Here is an 18,128-nt window from a genome sequence, read left to right as displayed (position 1 = left end):
TAATCAACTTTTGCCACACCCTCTCGTAATGTGTGTAGGAAATTCTCAGAAACACACATTCCAATAAGAAAAGTTGTAGTGACAGATTTCAGAGGTTGTAATAATCATGTGTTGTTGTAAAGCATGCACACAAAGTCAAAAAAAAGTTGGAAAATATTTGATAACAAGTTGCAGCTGTGTTTTATTTGTACAAATGTCAATCTATACATTTGTGATTATTTTTCTGCAACAGAACACAAATGTGTAAATGTTTTCTTTGTATGTACATTTCAGTATACACGTTCACATTTTTATATGTACATGAGACATTTCTTACATGCAAGTTCAGATTTTTTTTCCCTTCAAGTTGTGACATGACACTCTGTGAGGTCTCCATTTAGGCAGCATAATAACCTTCATGGCTCATTACAGAGGGTAAGAGTTGACATCAGGATGCTGGTTCAGATGCAAAACAGATGTATTTTGATTTTCCATCATCTCAGGATTTGCAGAGCCCTCAGCGTTTTTAAGTGTATGTTTCTTCCAAACAAAATGGATGACAATCCCAATTAAAATCAGAATGAGCACAGATGCTATAACATCGTACAGGAGTAGGGACTGATCTGTTTCGATAAAGGGAAACAAAAACACAAGTTAATTCCAAATGATACAAAATAAAGAGTTTGATTAAACTGTCAAGTACAGGTGTTTTAGTTACACCAGGATACCTCTCTTACCGTCTGTATTAATCCTGTTTGGGGTTGTTGTTGGCTCAACACACCTGTTGTTAATGGCTTTGATAGCCCAGTGAGGTTTGTACATCCCATTAGGTAAGGTGCAGTTGATGTAAATGAAGCCTTTTGGAAAGAAACAGAGCAGAGACTGATGTAAAGGATTTCTGATAATCAGAACTTGTCACTTATGTCGTGTCCATACATGTCTTATAACAGCAACCAAGAGACAATGTCTAAAAAAATATGAAAATAAAAATGCAATGTAAAAGCCATTCACTACTCCATTTAGATAAGCCTTCTTCAACTAAAGATATTTCCACGGTGTAGCTTTTTTGAGCACTTTGGCTATGCTATCAGTCAGAAAGCTAGTATGCTAGCAAAGTCAGTAATACTGTATATTATTAGCTAATATCCAGAAAATATCATTTTCATGTTTGACAACAAGACTAATGACTTGTCAACCTGCAGCCAAATTCACTATGGGAAGTGCAAAGCAACATTTTTTTCTGCCATTTGTACCATTCGTCTCAGCACATGTAGTGTTTCACATCTTATAGATTTGTTGTATAAAATGTAACTGTTTTGTCATTGTTAAAAACGTACGTGTATGTTTATGTAAATTTGTCTCAGATTGTGTAAATGTTTTACACTTTGTAATTTTGCTTTGCACTTCCCAGCCAATATCCGAATAATCAAGCAATCAAATGATTGTTTAGCAAAATAAAATTAATAAGATTAAAACAATTAGCGACATTTAAGACCAAAGGCAGATATGTGTCCATTGTCTCATTTGTATCAAAGACTTTTCTTAGAGATGGTTAATCTCACAGCAAGCCCTGAGTGACATCTCGTATATTTCTTCATATAATTGTCTCTTTTTCTAATCTTCACTCAAAGAAATATGAGACGACTGCAAGCTCTCAAATTAGTTTCAAAATGAAAATTTAGTACAGACAATTCAAGGAGCTTTGAATGATCTTGAGGTCGTCTCATTCAAAGATCTGACCTTATAGAAAGTGTGAGATCTTAACAATAGACAACACCTTGGCCTATGTCTTATGAGGTCTCATCATGTAAATCAATTTGCTATAATGAGATTTAGGAATGGTTTTTTTAATCCCATAAAGCACACACTGTTAGTCACTGAGACCACTTTAAAAGAATAGATTGTTTTAAGTCATAGTGTGATTTACTTTTAATGTTGATATTATAGCAACATTATTGGTTGCAGCTTCCTATATCAATGTTGTTTTTTTTCTGTTTCTAAGTATTGTATATTAAGAATCTTTCATTTATGAACAGTTAATCTTTTGATTTGTTGCAACTTGACTGTTGCCTTGAGAAAGTCTTCTTTGAAAACCTTAAACCTCAGTGTGGTAGTGTGGTCCTTTTAGCGTCTATTTGTAATCTTTGGTTTCAAGGCTGTAGATGGGTGATTAAGATGAGATCCTCAACAGGGATCAAAGATTGGTCAAGTGAAATTCTCTAGAAACAAAAATTAGACAAGATACGCTCTCTCAACTATGGCTTCGATAATTGTCCCAATTCTTTCTGATTTGTCTAATTTTTGCCTGAGAATTCAGACACAATACAGACAATAATTGGATCTTTATTTTCATCTATAAGACAAAAAAGACAGATTTTTTTTTTAGCTATAGGCTGATATAAGGACAGTTCATCAATTTTTCTATTTTCTACAAATGCTCTTGCTCACCACAGGCAGATATCCGACTGATGTGATTCCTGACAGAGCAGACGAGTCGTCCTGACACGCCTTGTTTCAGAGTAATTTTGTTGGTGACATTATTTCTAGAGAGGAGCTGAGTGTGTGTCAGTGTTCGTCCATCCAGAGTCCAGCTGTACTGAGGACTGTCCCCTCCCTCAGAGGAACATGAGGTCCTTATCTCTCCCTGGGACAGACACTCAGAGACCAGCCGGACAGACGTAACAGGAGCTGAAGAAAGAATACAGATTATTTAAGTATTAACAGAAACATTATTATAAACATTAATATAAAGTAATATATAATATGACAATGTACAGCACGTCTGTACAGTATCCTTATTTATATAATCAAAGTGTCTTACTGGGGTATATTGACCACATTATTATTTTGAATTGCAGACATGACACAGTGTTTTGAGGATCACTTTAAATCCGTTCTGCTCAGATATGTTGGCCCGTGTTTGTGGTTGTGTGAACATGACGACATACAGTGGCTTGGAAAAGTATTCATACCCCTTTAACTTTCCCACATTTTGTAACGTTACAACCACAAACATAAATATATTTTCTCTGAATTTTATGTGAAAGACCAACACAAAGTGGCATTCAATTGTTAAGTAGAACATTATACTTGATTTTTTTTTTTTTTAAATAAAAAACTGAAAAGTGCAGTGTGCAAAAGTATTCAGCCTCTTTCCTCTGAGTGCAACCAATTGCCTTTAGAAGTTGCCTGGTTAACAGCTTCAAAATGTACCTTCAATGGTCAATAGTTGAGTCTGATGCACTACTTTGTATCCATGTGAATCAAAGATTTCAAGAGCATATTCTCCAGCATCAGTCATACTCAGCTTATTGATCCTAAGTGTTCCATTATTGGGAGTAAATGTCGATCTGTTTTCTATCAAATTATGCACTATCTTCTTCTTCCTTGCATTTAGTATCCCTCTTGTTTTATTTAACCATTGGTATTTGTATATTGCTGAGGCATCATCCATCAGTTTCAGGACCAAAGTTCCTCCGAGGGCTCCATAACACCGAGCTCCATCCAGTCTGCCATCACAGAATGTTTCCAACCCTGAAAATTGGGGAGAACACTTTTAAAAAAAAGCTGTTTTATAGAATTATCAAATACTTGATAAGTCCTACAAATACATTTTTCATTCTATTAAAGTTTCCTCTTTTTTTGAGACCCTCATTATTTGTTACGATATGTTTCATTAAATGTATTATAGGACATTGACCTGTCATATTCATATTAAATATGAACTAATGGTCATCCTCAAGGAATGACAGAGAGGACACCAACGCTTTCAATAATGATCGGAAAATTTCCTCATGAAACAGTGAAATGTAAAATTATGTCACAACACCATAATAAATTAAATAACTGATGCACAAATATGAACACCTCATGTTAGCAGCACCATTAAAAACTGAGTATGGTGCATTTGTTGTCCAGCAAAGTGTTAAAATGTGAAAGTAACATGAAACAGAGTTTGATATTATTTTCAGTCACGTGGTGCTGCTGCCTGTATTTGCCAGGACACTCTTGAAAAGGAGATTTTAAATCTCAGTAAATGTTTTTCCTAATATCAAATAAATAACATTATAATATGCAGCTATTACATAGTTAATATTAAATGAATTGGATCAGGGCCAGTGAAGAAAAAAAAAGATTAGTTCTGACTTTCTAGGAAAAATTCAGATTCTGATTTTAATCTCACAATTCTGAGAAAAAAAAGTCAGAACTCAAAGTTTTTTTCAGTGGCCCTTATCATCTTCTGTTAAATACAGAGTTGTATGTGTTTTTATTTTTTTTAGTTGCCTGTATGTAGTTTCTGTTTCATCTCAGTTTAAATTTTTGCCTAAAAAAGCTTTAATTTAGTATATTCTATTTTAAAACTTTTTATTTTATTACATTACATTTTAGTCAGTCTCATTATATTGAGTCAGTTGGAGTTTAAAAAGTGGGAGAAAAAATATGTATACTTTAATTCTGATGCATGTAGTCCTTAAAGTTGTTCAGTGATACACCACTAAATATTTATCACTTAGATCCAAAAGCTGCATTAAATGTGTCCAATTCAAAAGGTCAAACATCTCACCATGAGAGACTCCAACCAGCAGCACAAACAGTCTGAACACGGCCTCCATGTCCCCGCAGTGGTTTTCAGCCTTTGTTGACTGGATACCAACTTCAAAACAAACTTTTCTTCTTCCCCTTAAAAACAAACTCAAATCGTTCTGAACAGCCTGAAGTGCCGTCTCTTATCAGCTTCAGATAAGAAGGTGTGAGAACTCTTATCGTGCACAGTATTGTAAAAATAGTACATTTGTGGGGGGTGGTGGTGGGGGCTTATTGCTGTAATGCAAAGTTAACAGCAGCAAGTCATAAGCTGCAGTCAAGTTATGTTTTCAGGTACATGAATGTCATTGAGATTTGCAACAAACTTAAAAGTCATGTAAAAGTTTTGCTTTGCACAAGGTAAGCACATCAGCAGATGAAACAGGTTCTTTATTCTTTTATTTGATTTCATCTTCACTTCATTGCATAGCAATTCCCCCACAAGGCTTTTGCAAACAATGTATTTGTCTTAAATGTGTGTTGGATCAGAAAACTGTTTTCAATCTTCTGACCATCAACAGTTGCAACATTTTTCTTTCACATAGTATTAATCTTCACATCGACACGTTTAGCACACAAAAATACACAATGCAAAAATACAAAAACATTTTGAGATACTGTAACATGAAAGCTATGACGGAAGATACACAAACTGTGAAACTGCCATTACAGTGTTTATTGTCTAAATATGAGTGATCACAGGTCAAACACAGCCAGCAGATGTCATCAAAACACATGATGATAAACTTCAGCTCCGGCTAGATGCAACTGAGACTAATTGCAGTTTAAAGCACATCCTGGCCTAAATCTTTTTTAGTAATGAAAAAAATTTTAGTGACAACTGCTAGTACTTTTGAAATGATCTTTTTTTTTTTTTTTTTTTAACTAAGGTCTGATGAAACTCAACACACATCATTCTCCATTATTTTCACATCAGTGGACCACGGTTCAGCGCCACAAGGATTTGTTAAAAGATACAAAATCACAGTTCAGTATCCAAACAAAGATCCAAAAGAAAAATTCTTTCTTCTTCTCAGACTTCCAAGTTCCCAAGTTTGTTTGATCAAAAGTCCTTTTTGTTGTATTTTTTACTGTCAGTGTTCTTCAGTATTAACGTGTTGAGTTGAGTTTATTAAAGTCCAAACTCACCATAAAGAACTTTGTTCTAACTGTTTTGCCTTACCCTGCAAAAAAGATAAAAGCAACATTATTATTTAACAGAAAAGGCAGCGCTTGCTTTGTTTAATCTTCCATAAAGACTGTATATCATGATCTTTTTATTTCTCTCTCTTTTTATTTTGTGTTCCTTTTGTAAAGTACTTTAAATTACCTGAGCGAATGAAATGTGTGATAAACATGAAGCTGCCCTGCCTTAGCATGACAGCCTTGTTGCTTTATTTACCTTTTTACTTGCCTTCTTTTTGCGCCGTGCTCTCCGACACACACAGCAACAAATCAACACAATCAGTAAGGCACCAACAGCAGAACAGACTGGGATCAAGATTGGCCAAATGTTTACTGTGGAGAAAGGAGCACAATTACTAAAGCATATCTTTACAATGTGAACAGCATGTAAACATGTTCATGTATCGTGTTTTTCAAGAGACACAAACTTTTTTACAACATGTTGACAGTAATACATTTGATCTGAAAGAAGGTAACAAGAAGTTTGTTGTGTGAGTTTTTATAAATCAAGAAATAAAATGAGGAGATACACATCTTGCGTGTTTAATCTTCTCTCACAATACAATAGCACAGACTAAGCTCTGTAGCAGCATGAGCTATAATGAAGTGCACCACCAGAGGGATGTTTAGAGGATTATATTGTTTTTTGTTTTTTTTTTGTCTTGGGTTTTGTGACAGAAACCACATGTGTCTGCAGTTTGGTTATTATTGAGGTTATATTTTGATTTGATGAGACTCTTTGTCAGACTCTGTCGTAGTTCGGACCATTACAAATATGAGAAAGCAAATTATTAGGCAAACATTCACACACTGGTGATCCAGGTGCACTTTTACTCTTACTGCTGTTTCTCTTTTAGCAGTAGAAGGGAGTGAAAGACTATTCTGACCAAAATTTAAAAAAGGACACAAAAAAATGAACTAACTACCGCATGACAAATACTGAAAGTGTCAGTTCCTGTCAGCTTTCTTCACCTGATTAAAGGGATACTTCACACATTTTTCTCGTCTCAGGGCAAAATGAGGGTTGGATTCATGACCATTCAACACTACTACCATGTTTCTAATGATACACAGCTTCATGTAAATGGGTGAAGTATCCCTTTAAGTCAATGTATAAAAAGTCACTAAATACATGTAAAGCTTCAGATTACCTTTGACAATATTGCCACCGTTATCTATTACATTGTAACATGAACATTTGTTTAACTATCTTTCCCTTTCCCTTTCTTTAAAGTGTATACTTATTCATTCTTTCTTTCAATTACAACTCTACACTTTATTTAGAAATATATATTTGCAAGGAAAGGTTAGTAGACTTGCCTTGAACATCCAGTGTCACGTCAATGTCTCTCAGGAGGACTCCTTTTGGACTATAGACTTTAATGTTGTACTGGCCTGAATCGTTTCTCTCCACATTTCTGATCTTGAGCGTCCCATTGTTGATGAAAAACTCTGTCCTGTTTTTGAATGGCCCATGTATGCTCACCTTTCCTTTGCTCAGGGTGAATACGTTCATGTTTTCGGAGGGAAGCGTTTTTTTACAGAGCACCAGAAGACCGCTGGCGTTGGGCATCACCTGGATGTACACAGATCCCCCGAGAGTAGAAGAGCACAGAGAAGTGTTGCTGGTGGCATTGCATTTTGTTTCAGCAGCTGAAAAGAGAGCTAGATAACAGGCAAAATATTTCAACATTATAAGTTTTTTACTGTGTATAACAATGGTGCTGTAAATTGTTCAATTATGGGAAAAGAATTTTACCATGAGTTCCTGCTGCTAACATCAGAAGAAGAAAAATAACTTGCTCCATGCCACCCTGTAACTAACAACCTTCAGACTTGAACTGAGCACAACTTAAACTTCTGAAGTAAAAAGATGAACTTCAGCCAGAAGGTTGTGCCAGACGCTGACAGGAAAGGGTGTTGGTCTGGTGGTCGAAAGGCAGGAAACAAAGTAAACTGTCTCACTTCTTCTTCTTGCAAAAACAAGTCTTTTTTGGAGCATGTAAAGTTTGCTAATCTTAGGTAATACAAGCAGTATGTGAAGAAACTCATCTGGTGATAGCAGTGATTGATGAAATAACCAAGGCCTCTTAAAAATACAACATGATGGTCCACCACCAAGGAAACATGAAGAGATTATGAAGCCTTATTTTTGCAGACAATCACATGGCTAGACAGTTTTTTTTATGTCATTTGTCAGTGTGAAGTCAGTGTGTGTTAATGCCACTGATCTTGTCCTGTATATCTACAAGCAACATTTTCAGGTGAAAAATCTCATCCTGCTGTATTTTCATCGTTGTTATTCACTAAGATTTCTTTTTCCATGAAGAATATAAACAAAGGGGAAAAAAGGCTGTTTCCCAAGTGTGCAGTGAACTGCCCCATCTAACACCAACCTGCAACATGGTCATGCATTAAAAATACCGTCAGTGAATACACCAAATACAGTCAATCATCTCCCTGATGGTCGGTTTTTCTTTTGTATGTCATGTATATGCTTCAGTGCATTTCATTACCAGCTAGATTCTGCCACAGGAGCTTTAATGCATAGTAGCTGTTTTCAATGCATGTACTTCTTTCAAATCACACAAGGAGATTTGTTTGTTGCTGAAATCGCATGTGAAACTAAATCGTAAGTTCCTGTTTGCTCACATGCATGGCAAAAGGGTTGCTAGTTAAAGCCACAAATAGAGGTGAGAATTTCAACTATGCACACAGAAAATTTGGAGTCTACAAGAAACAAAGACAAAACGAAGCATCATTTTAACTTGAACACACAAATTATGCTTTTAAATAATAGGCCAATGATCTGTAAGTATGACAACCAAACTATAGTATTAATTAAGATAACACAACTTGTATACTCTTATATAATCTCAACTCTAACCAACACCAAAAGAAGGGAAAATCATTTATATGTTTCCTGTCAAGGTGTCCATGATTTGTTGAGTTTGATTATTATACACTTGAATCACCAATTAGCTACGTAAATTGGAGGCCTGCCTCAAGGACATCAGGATTTGGATGACCAGAAACTTTTTGCTGCTTAACTCAGACACGACTAAAAACCTCAGAGAGGCTTTTTCTGACGATATAACAGCCCTTAGTGGTATCAGTGTAGCCTCTAGTACCATTGTTAGGAATCTAGGAGTATTGTTTGACCAGTATATATCCTTTAACTCTCACATTAAACACATATCAAGGACAATGTATTTTCACCTTCATAATATATCGATCAGGCAGATCCTGTCACAAAACGATGAAGAAAAACTAGATCATGCATTTGTTACCTCTAGGTTGGATTACTGTAGTTCTCTTTTAGCAGGGTGCTATGGTGAATCTCTAAAGACCCTTCAGCTAGTCCAAAACGCTGCAGCTCATGGACTGACTAGAACTAGGGGACCACATTACTCCTCTATTGGCTTCTCTCCACTGGCTCCTATAACATCTAGAATAGAATTTAAAATCCTTCATCTCACCTACAAAGCTCTAAACGGTAACATAACTGACAAGAGCCATTGGGTGTACCTAGTAGATGTTATCCTCATAATAATACATGTAAGTTGGTATGTAAAAAACATAAAGCAGAGCTGACCTACGGATCTCTTTACACCCCTGTATAACTTTTAATTTGCCTTTTGACAACAGTTGATTAATCAAAGCATTTAAAAAATCATTAAAAAGTCAAGAACCACAGTTAATTGAAAAGAGAGTCAACTAAATTCACTTTGACAAAGAGGTATTCATCGCTTTTAGACATTACATTTTTAGACATCTATTATTGTTACAAATTATTTCATGGGTTAGGGTTAATAATATATGCCATATTTCTTGTATTTTATGAGATAGAATCCCCTCATTGTTCTGTTATATGATACATTTAAGACTAAAGATCATTTGTAATGGATACAAACCAGTTTCAACATTCATATTCTAATTGGATTCTTGCGTCTTTTTTTTTTATTCAGAGACTGGACAAACACCTGCAGCTCATACTCAGTAACTAAATCATATAAACTTGTCCAAAGGTGCTTCCTCTGAACCCTCTTCAGTGGTGTCCTTTTTCATATCCTATTGGACATGATCATTGTGTTAAGTCTTCTGAAAAACGACCTGCTTTTGGATAGTTTAAGCTTCTTCTTCCAATCACTGTTCTCTTTCTTGTAGACACTTTCCCAGCTGTCCTCTTCCTCATCTCCTACCCAGGGTCCCCAGGCTCCTCCATTTAGGTGGGGGTCAGCCCGTAAGTCTTCAGAGGGATACCTTACTGGCACTGCAGTGCGATTATAGTACACCAACCTTGCCAAAAGCTCTTTGACGATGTCTGGCCTCTGTTCAGAAAGATCAAAACGTTCATAAGGGTCTCCAGAGATGTTGAAAAGCCACACAGATTTTACTGGCCTTGTGTGGCGCTCCAGATTCCACCAGCTGTTAGGGAAGCCTGGAAGCATCTGTGGAGGAGTCCAGTCTCCATAGCCAGGATCTCCCGTAAGAAGTTTCCAGTCTCCAGCTCGCATAGAGGCCTGCACTGCTGTGTTCCAAATCCCATATCCTTTTTGCAGAGATCCACTTCGTGCATAGTTATAAAGAGGGTCAATATTGTGGAGGATTTCCAACCTGGGCGACTCCTTCCCCTCACTGATGGCTTCCCAGACATCATACCCATCCAGCCCCTCCATCTGGGACTCATTGCCCCCTGCTAATCTCACCAATGTTGGGTACCAATCAGTGATGTGAACCAGGGCTTTACTCACCCTCCTCTTTTTCCTTAACAGAGGACTGTGGACAAAACCAAGGCCACGAATGCCACCTTCCCAGTAAGTGCCTTTACGACCTCGGAGAGGCCAGTTACTTCCACCAGACAAAGGCTGACCTCCGTTATCAGTGGAGAAGATAATGACACTGTTCTCATAATACCCGTACTTGCGGAGAGCGTACGTTATATTGCGAACAGACTCATCTACAGCAGAGACCATAGCAGCATATTTCCTTCGCGCCACATTTTCTAGGCCCCGGTATGGGTAGATATATTCCCGTGGAGACTGCAGGGGAGTATGAACAGCTTGGAAGGAAAGGAAGATGAACAGTGGCTGGGAATGAGGGTCATGAGTTGCCAGGATCTTGCGGACTCTCTGAGTGTACAGATGGGTGGAGTATTTCCCTCCCTTACCCCAGGCGGTTGACTCCCCCTCATGCAGGTCGAAACCACACAGCCCAGGGCCATCACAGGAGTCATATGTGTAATAGTTCACGCTGCCTGTTAAGGAGCCAAAGTATGTGTCGAAGCCACGGCGGGTAGGCAGGCACTCCTTCTTGTAGAAGCCCAGGTGCCACTTGCCAACCATGTGGGTCGCGTAGCCAAGTTCCTGCAGTCTCTGAGGGAGGGTGACCTGGTCAAAGGGCAGGCAGTTGGGCTGGCGGGGCCGGATGATGGAGTGTTGCAGACCAGTGTGGATTTGATACCTGTAATGTTGAGGATTTAGAAAAATGTTTATTGATGAACAAGGACTTGATAATAACAAGACAACCAGCACTCACAAAATCATACAGCTTTTAAAATATAATTTACATATTCAATGCTGCACATTTTTATTTTATTCACACTTTAGCAGAAATGCAACTGGACAAATTTAAAAAAAATTGTAATAGCTTAATGGTGGTATAGAGTTTGTTTTGCCATTAAGGCATTTTCTAAATATTCTTGAACAAAATGTGTAAACTAATACTTCTTTGGCCAATAGCTATTTGATGATGTCACTACTTGTTTAGTCACTTCTGTAGTGTCAGTTCCTGTTGACATCACATCCTAGGTTTGCAGAAAGGAGCAGAAGGACTTGTGCTCTGTAGGCAATCTATTGCCATCTACTGTGAATCGACATAGAGGTAATGTTGTGAGTTGTTTTATTTAGCAGTTCAGATGTTACAGAAACTATATCAGCAATTATTTGTCAGAAATGATAAGATTAGATGGAAACAAATCTGTAAAGTTATGTACAATGCAATCCTTAGGTGTGAACACAGACAATAAATAGTTGTATTAATTGCAGATTTAATTGAATTATTTAATTAAAATGTTGACGACTGTCTTTTTTTTGTGGTCCAACTTAATGTTTATTCAGGGTTTCACCTAATGAGAACTGTAATAAAATCTTTTATGATGATATTTTATGTCTACCTATAGTTTTGACTCTCCTTTATATTCATTCTAATGTCATAGATAATTAAGAAAACCATTGTCAAATGTATGTTGTTATCCATAATCCATTCAGAAACCTAAATATTTGTGCTTTATATCAATATAATGCTAAGAATCTGGGTCAAACATGAAATCCTTCCTCAGTCTCAGGTCTGTGGACAAACACTTTACCTGCCAGTGATGAGCTGACTTCGGGACGGAGTGCAGATAGGTTGGATGTAATAGTTTTCCAACTTCACTCCACCTGCTGCCAGTTTATCCAGTGCCGGCGTCCTGATGTCAGAGCTGTGGTAACCGATGTCGTTGAATCCCTGATCGTCTGTCATGATGAAAATTATGTGAGGAGGCTGCGGGACAAAAGTTATGTCAGGCTCGTGTTCCACCTGGTTAGGACTCATCATATCCCAGGTCAGGTACCCAAGGCTGAGGAGACTCATCATAGAGAACCCGGTCAGAGCGGTTGTTGCCATGGTTCCTGTGAATCTTTGTCTATTTAGTATGTCGTCATAAAATCATTGTGCAGTGAGGCCGAGAAGGAGAATTTGTAGAAATCATCAGATGTTGATCTAAAGTGGCTTAGAATCTGAAACATACATAAAAGCTACACCTCCACCCTCACTGACTCTCCTGAATGTCTCAGCCTCCTTTGAAAATGTTCCACTTGTCCTAGTGGTCCCGTTAACCCCGCCCATTTCTCTCACTGCCTAACTAAAATAACATCAGCTCCCTGCCACCCGAAAACATACACAGAACTGTTTCTACTACCTCCAGGTGTAAATACAGTTTTTTTGCACCTCACATAGGATGTCTCATGGTGTGTATTTTGCTTAATGTGGATGTTATTTTAAGAACTATAACTAATTTCAGGACTGCATTTCAGTCAGTGTAAAGGCAGCATAAAAAATCAACGCAAAACCTTGCCATCATACACTGCTCCCCATTCATAGCATTTAATGCTTATTTGATTTGAATGAAGCTCTCTTGCAACTTTGTACATTACTAGAAAGCAGGAAAAGACATCTTTCCAATCTGACCTGGTTTAACAGCTGCTGACAGAGACTCTATAGAAGGACCCTCACTCAGAACAACATGGTGTGTGGGGGAGCTTTGAGTCTTGGGGTAGCTGTGGGGCCCTGCAGACACAGTCACAGACAGTGTTCCTCTACTCCGCTTACTGCCTTCACAAACCCTCTCTTATTATTCCTGGTGTTTTATGAGAGCTGCAGACCTGAAGAGAGAGAAAGAGCAGACTTTCCAGACTTTGATAACATCTCCAACCAGGCGTCAAAGAACCACTTTACAAATCATCCGGCAGGTCAACAGAGAGCCGCAGGACTGCAGAGACTCAATCCCAGCTCCTGTTTGAACATATTACTTCAGAGCACCTTCTCTTCAGGCCATAATCATGCTGCATACTCCCATTTGATGTATCAAAGGGTGAATAGTGTGACTTAAAATGACTGATGCAAGAAAAATTAAGGATGTATTTTAAGAAATTCATGCCGGATGTATTGGAAGCTATAAAAAGCAATCTAGGGAAAGGTACCAGGTGTATTTTAAGCTTTACAGCTGATACTGGCATGTACAAGATGAGATAAGATATTGTGATCATGTTTGCCTCAAATAATAATGTTTCAGAAGCTACTTTTTATTGTATTCTGCCACAATTGTTATTCTGCAAAAGCATAGAAAACAAGACATTTTCACTAGGCTTACCAATTTCTGCATGATGTACGATATGAAAAGTTGGTACGGCAGAAGGTGCTGGGTACACAGACCTACAGAACTAACACTATGAACCATCATGGAGTCAAAAAGCAGACTTTACATGCTGAGGATACTGGATAAGAGAAGAACCTTTACATTTTTGTACAATCGCAATCAGTTGGTTGACACCATAATGGACCATGTAACTTACAATGTCATACTGATGCGTACCAGCATGAAAATGAATAAATACCTTTTAACTGCTTCTTCATTGATCAGCAACTGAAAACACGATGGACAGAGACACACAGAAGGAGAGTCTGACTCCTTGTGAATCAACAAAGGAGTCAGACAGCAGCTAACGTTAGCATTGAGCCCCATATCAGCTAATAAAACAGTCAGCTATATGCTTTGGCTGAACACTGATATTGGGACCTTATAGTGTTACATAATACAAGACAAAACACATACATTTCCAGCTCGCTGTGGTTAACCTGTATCTGATTAAATGCCAACACGAGCTGTCGTCTTAAGATGCTGTCTAATTGGCTATCAAATATGTTTTACTATATATTTGACTTGGAAATGCTCATGTACCTTTCAGTTGCTCATTAATTTTGATGCAGTGAAAGGATAATGTTGTGTCTGACTCAATTTTACAATGTGGAAACTGAAGGTACTTCTGTGCAACTATGGCGAACAAGCTAAATCATCATACTGCTTTAAAGTCCTGGGACCCCACATCTGTACTGTTGAACCAGTAATAATATGAACTTCTGTGTCCAATCATACAGGCGTTGATTAAATAATAGGTCCAATATTTGCCCTTGTAAATCCACAGTGGTGTTTATCACAACATAACCGAAATCTGTTTGATAATCTCTCGGAGGTCACTGAGGTGAAACATGCCAGCTCATAAAAATGAGATCTGTCAAAATCATTGGTTGGTCAACCCACAGCTCACAGTGGGCATTAAGGTTGTCAAAAGGGAGTATGAGTCTCCTGTAAAGGGTATGAAGCTGCAGCCAGGAATTTTTGCCCACCAGCAGCAGCAAATGACCCTAGACGCTGAGTTTAAGGCAGGTCAACCCAGGAAAGAGGGTGAGGGAAAAAATATGTGAGGTGCACCTGAAGTTTTATAGACCCACTTGTTTGTTTATGTAGTTTTCCTAGAGGGAGCAGCTTGGGCAGCTGAAGGTCTTTGAGATTGTGTTGAGTTTATGTGTCTAGGTAATGCATGGAAAGTATAGTCTCCAGTTGTGTGGGCAGCCTCGCTTCAGACATTTGACTTGTCTGTTTACTGTTAGTCTAGGATGTAGCTTTGAAGCTCAACAAAAACAGGCTGCCTCTAAAAAACACAGACGCACATTGACTCATACTCGCAAATATTAAATTCAGCATGAGCATACGTACTTTCATTGTGCCTATGTTTTGAAAGATGTTGAAAGGTAAATACCACAGATATGTTGCAGCTTACCTAACACCTCAACTTATTCTTTTTTCAGAAGTCCCACTGCAAAAACAGAATTTAACCATTTCCAATAAATGTTTTAAATAAAGTATTTATGGAAACAGTTACATCACAACAAACTATGAGGATGGTGGTCAGTGGCCAAACCAAACACCACAATACATTTCTGGAGGCTATTTTCAGGTACCTGTTTGTCATTTTGTACTGCTGCTCAAAGTCATAATGAGCTCAGAATAAAAAAAAACATGTTAATATATTAGCATTCTTGTAAACCGCTGTTCCAGCATGATTTAAACATAGTAAGATCTGCAAAATGAGGTTATTCTAGTTCATTGAGCAAGTTTTTGTATTTCAAACATAGCCACTAATTGGACTTTTTTACCGTTGTGTTTTAATTATGTTTTAGTAGTATTGCTTTTAATCTTGTTTTTACACTTGAATGCACCTTGTGCACCATTTGGTACTGGAAGGTGCTATACAAATAAATATTGATTGATTGATTGAATAATGAATGAAAGCTAGAGGCAGCACTTCAAAGCTTTGTATAGACCTGTGACATCTTCTTTTGTGTCTGTTAGTAAGCTTTCTTATCGTATAATAGGATACTATAGATCAAGAGTAAGATTGAGAAACAAAATTGAAAATGTGTATAATAACAATCCCAAAGAAAAACCGATGGACTTGCACACTGATTTCCCATATGTCACTTTCTAACCAGGTTGCAGGTCTTTTCTAGGAAATCATGAAATTCAATAATGAGGTAAAAGGGAAGCAGAGGCTTAAGGGGTGCTGGTCCTGCTGCTCTGTGTCGGTCGGCACTAGATGTTGTCTTTGGCTTATGGAAGAGGTGCTGTTACTGAGTCTGGCTGCTGCCCTTCCCCATGAACACTACCTCCTTTCTAATCAACGCAGCCCTGCCAGTAAACCTGCACACTACTCCCCCTTCAAGAACAATTTTCTAATCTAAGTAAGACTGGATGGAGGGTTTCTTTCTTCCTGTGCGCCAACCTCTGAGCCAAAACCTTGACTTCAATAGGACTGTATTCAGCTTGCCGTCCCTCTATGTACAGAAGAACATTTGTTTCAAGAATTTGTTTCTATTTCATCTGCTGCCATTTTTCATCAGACGATCAGATCAGGAGTAATTCAACTTTGGTATGCACTTCTATATGGCTCTGATGATGAAGCTGATGTTGCTTGCCTTCATTTCCCAGAGCTCCCTCCAGTTAAGTGTACTCCTTTCCAGGCCTTCCCACCTCATCCATTGCCCCTGCTTGACAAGAGCGACAGCCTTTCCTCTTGATGGCGCACCTCGTCGACCACCATTTTCCTCCTCTCTGATGTTGAGGCCTTACGACAAGTTGGCTTACTTGCTGTTAGGCCAAAGCCTCCTCTTCCCAATCGGACGTGCCCTACAATATCACAGTGTCTGTTTTATCTTTCTTCGCTGCTTGGATTTGGTGCCAGATCACAGCAGTATGTTCCAAACAACCAGAGAACCCAGCAATGCCAGCCTTCTGTATGGATGTATCAACGTACTTGTTCTTCTCCAGGGAGGTGGACACTGGATTCTGTGCTATCACGCTGTAGAAGATTTTCCCCTCAACCTTGAGAAGGCAGATCGGCCGGAATTGACTTATGTCTGTCGCATTCTTCTCCTTGGGAATTAGCACCCCTCCAGATCCTGTATTCACCAATAAATCAGTCCATGCTCCGACCTCCAAACCTACACCCCGTCCCATCAACTGAGGTCTTCAGCCACAGGCCTGCTCTCCACCCTCCACACCAAACTGTGACCTTTGGTAACAGGGCCTGAAGCGCCTCAGCCCCCACCCTCTGGAACTCTCGACCTGCCAAAATCCACACTGTAGCATCTCTGGACATCTTATATAAATTCAAGCTATTATTATGATTATTATTATTAGTTTACAATAAAGCACCCTTGACAGCTTGTCTCACATTAACGTTCTCAGTCAAAACGAATCACACTGGCTGTAGTTGTTGGTTAGTGAGCACAGGTGTAAGCTCCTAAATGTGAGGGATGTAAATTTCCTTTGAGGCAACCATTTACAAAGGTAATAAATTCTTAACAAACTTCAGAGTCTTTTTTCTGAACATGTTATCAAAGCAAAAGGGAAGGCTCTACTTTTTTTCCTCTTTGCTCAAAGATGTCAATTGACCTCCTTACTCTTTGATTCTTTCATTTCCCGCTAATTTGACCTCATGCTGACTAAATTTTACACATCTAAGTTTTAAGTTCTGGGAAGTTCACAGGAAAATCGTCAAACCTTGGTGGTCTGTATCAACAAAGAAAACTGGAGCTGAGTCGGCTGAGTCGTAAATTGTAACCATCGAGTTTTGCCAGACCTGTGGTGTGTGGGCATGTCTTCAAGAAAGAGAGGGGTTTAAAAGGTGGAGAAATCAAGTGAGACCCACTGAGGCCTGACGTTAAGTTCTGAATACAGGAAGGAATGATATTTCTTCCCTCGTTTTTACACCATGAATAGAACTCTTTCAGTTGTTGGCTCTTGATGACCCTCTGATTAATACAAAGAATGTCCTCCAGTTTGGCCCAAGGTCTCTCCACCAGCTCCTTAAGCGCTATAGCCAAGACACCTCATATGTCCAAATGCCCCTGATCTAAAGAGGATCTGAATTTTACATTAAATTTGGAAACATTTTGGGTTTCCCACATTTGTTTGTGGGCTGTAGAAGGATGCTTGTCCAACATTAAGAGAAGAAAAAAGTCAAGAAACCTGCAGCCACAAGACTGACAGCTGAAACAGCAGTGAGACGGGACACGATTGAACATTTTCTTTCAAGTTTTACGGGACATACTTTCCTCAAAACTTCGCAAGTTGTCTGGTTGGCTCTCATTTCATGCTCACTTTTCAGTGAAAGCACACACTCCTCACAGCTGGATGTAACAGGGCTATGCATTTCCATAGAGGATTTTCAAATTTCATGAAAAACAATACAAACAAACATTGATCTGAATGATCAACC

General features: G+C 38.4%; 2 protein-coding genes across 2 annotated transcripts; both read right to left on the bottom strand.

Annotated features, from left to right (window-relative positions):
• Positions 1-4,954: 4,954 nt before the first annotated feature.
• On the bottom strand, positions 4,955-7,644 carry LOC306829823 (uncharacterized protein). Its single transcript, XM_079352993.1, has 4 exons — positions 7,508-7,644; positions 7,069-7,413; positions 5,966-6,081; positions 4,955-5,747 (listed from the first exon to the last, which is right to left on the bottom strand). The coding sequence occupies exons 1-4, from the start codon at positions 7,554-7,556 to the stop codon at positions 5,709-5,711; spliced, it is 549 nt and encodes a 182-aa protein (XP_079209119.1). The 5' UTR covers positions 7,557-7,644; the 3' UTR covers positions 4,955-5,708.
• Positions 7,645-9,812: 2,168 nt separating this feature from the next.
• Positions 9,813-12,414, bottom strand: LOC306829465 (arylsulfatase I-like; the record flags this gene model as incomplete). Its single annotated transcript, XM_079352508.1, has 2 exons — positions 9,813-11,211; positions 12,116-12,414. 2 exons carry the CDS (start codon positions 12,412-12,414, stop codon positions 9,813-9,815), a joined length of 1,698 nt encoding a protein of 565 aa, XP_079208634.1.
• Between the last annotated feature and the right edge of the window lie 5,714 nt (positions 12,415-18,128).

Source organism: Symphodus melops (assembly GCF_947650265.1).
Source record: "Symphodus melops genome assembly, chromosome: 9".
NCBI classification, from domain to species: Eukaryota; Metazoa; Chordata; class Actinopteri; order Labriformes; family Labridae; genus Symphodus; species Symphodus melops.
Note: the sequence above shows the minus strand (reverse complement) of the source record. Positions and strands in the feature narration are given on the sequence as shown.

What these genes read in the sequence shown, in the direction of transcription:
- LOC306829823 (XM_079352993.1), bottom strand. Translation starts at nt 7,556, where the DNA reads ATGGAGCAAGTTATTTTTCTTCTTCTGATGTTAGCAGCAGGAACTCAT. An exon ending in GTTAGCAGCAGGAACTCATG is followed by an intron (nt 7,414 to 7,507) that starts GTAAAATTCTTT and finishes CCTGTTATCTAG; the next exon opens with CTCTCTTTTCAGCTGCTGAA. An exon ending in CGTGACACTGGATGTTCAAG is followed by an intron (nt 6,082 to 7,068) that starts GCAAGTCTACTA and finishes CTTTCTCCACAG; the next exon opens with TAAACATTTGGCCAATCTTG.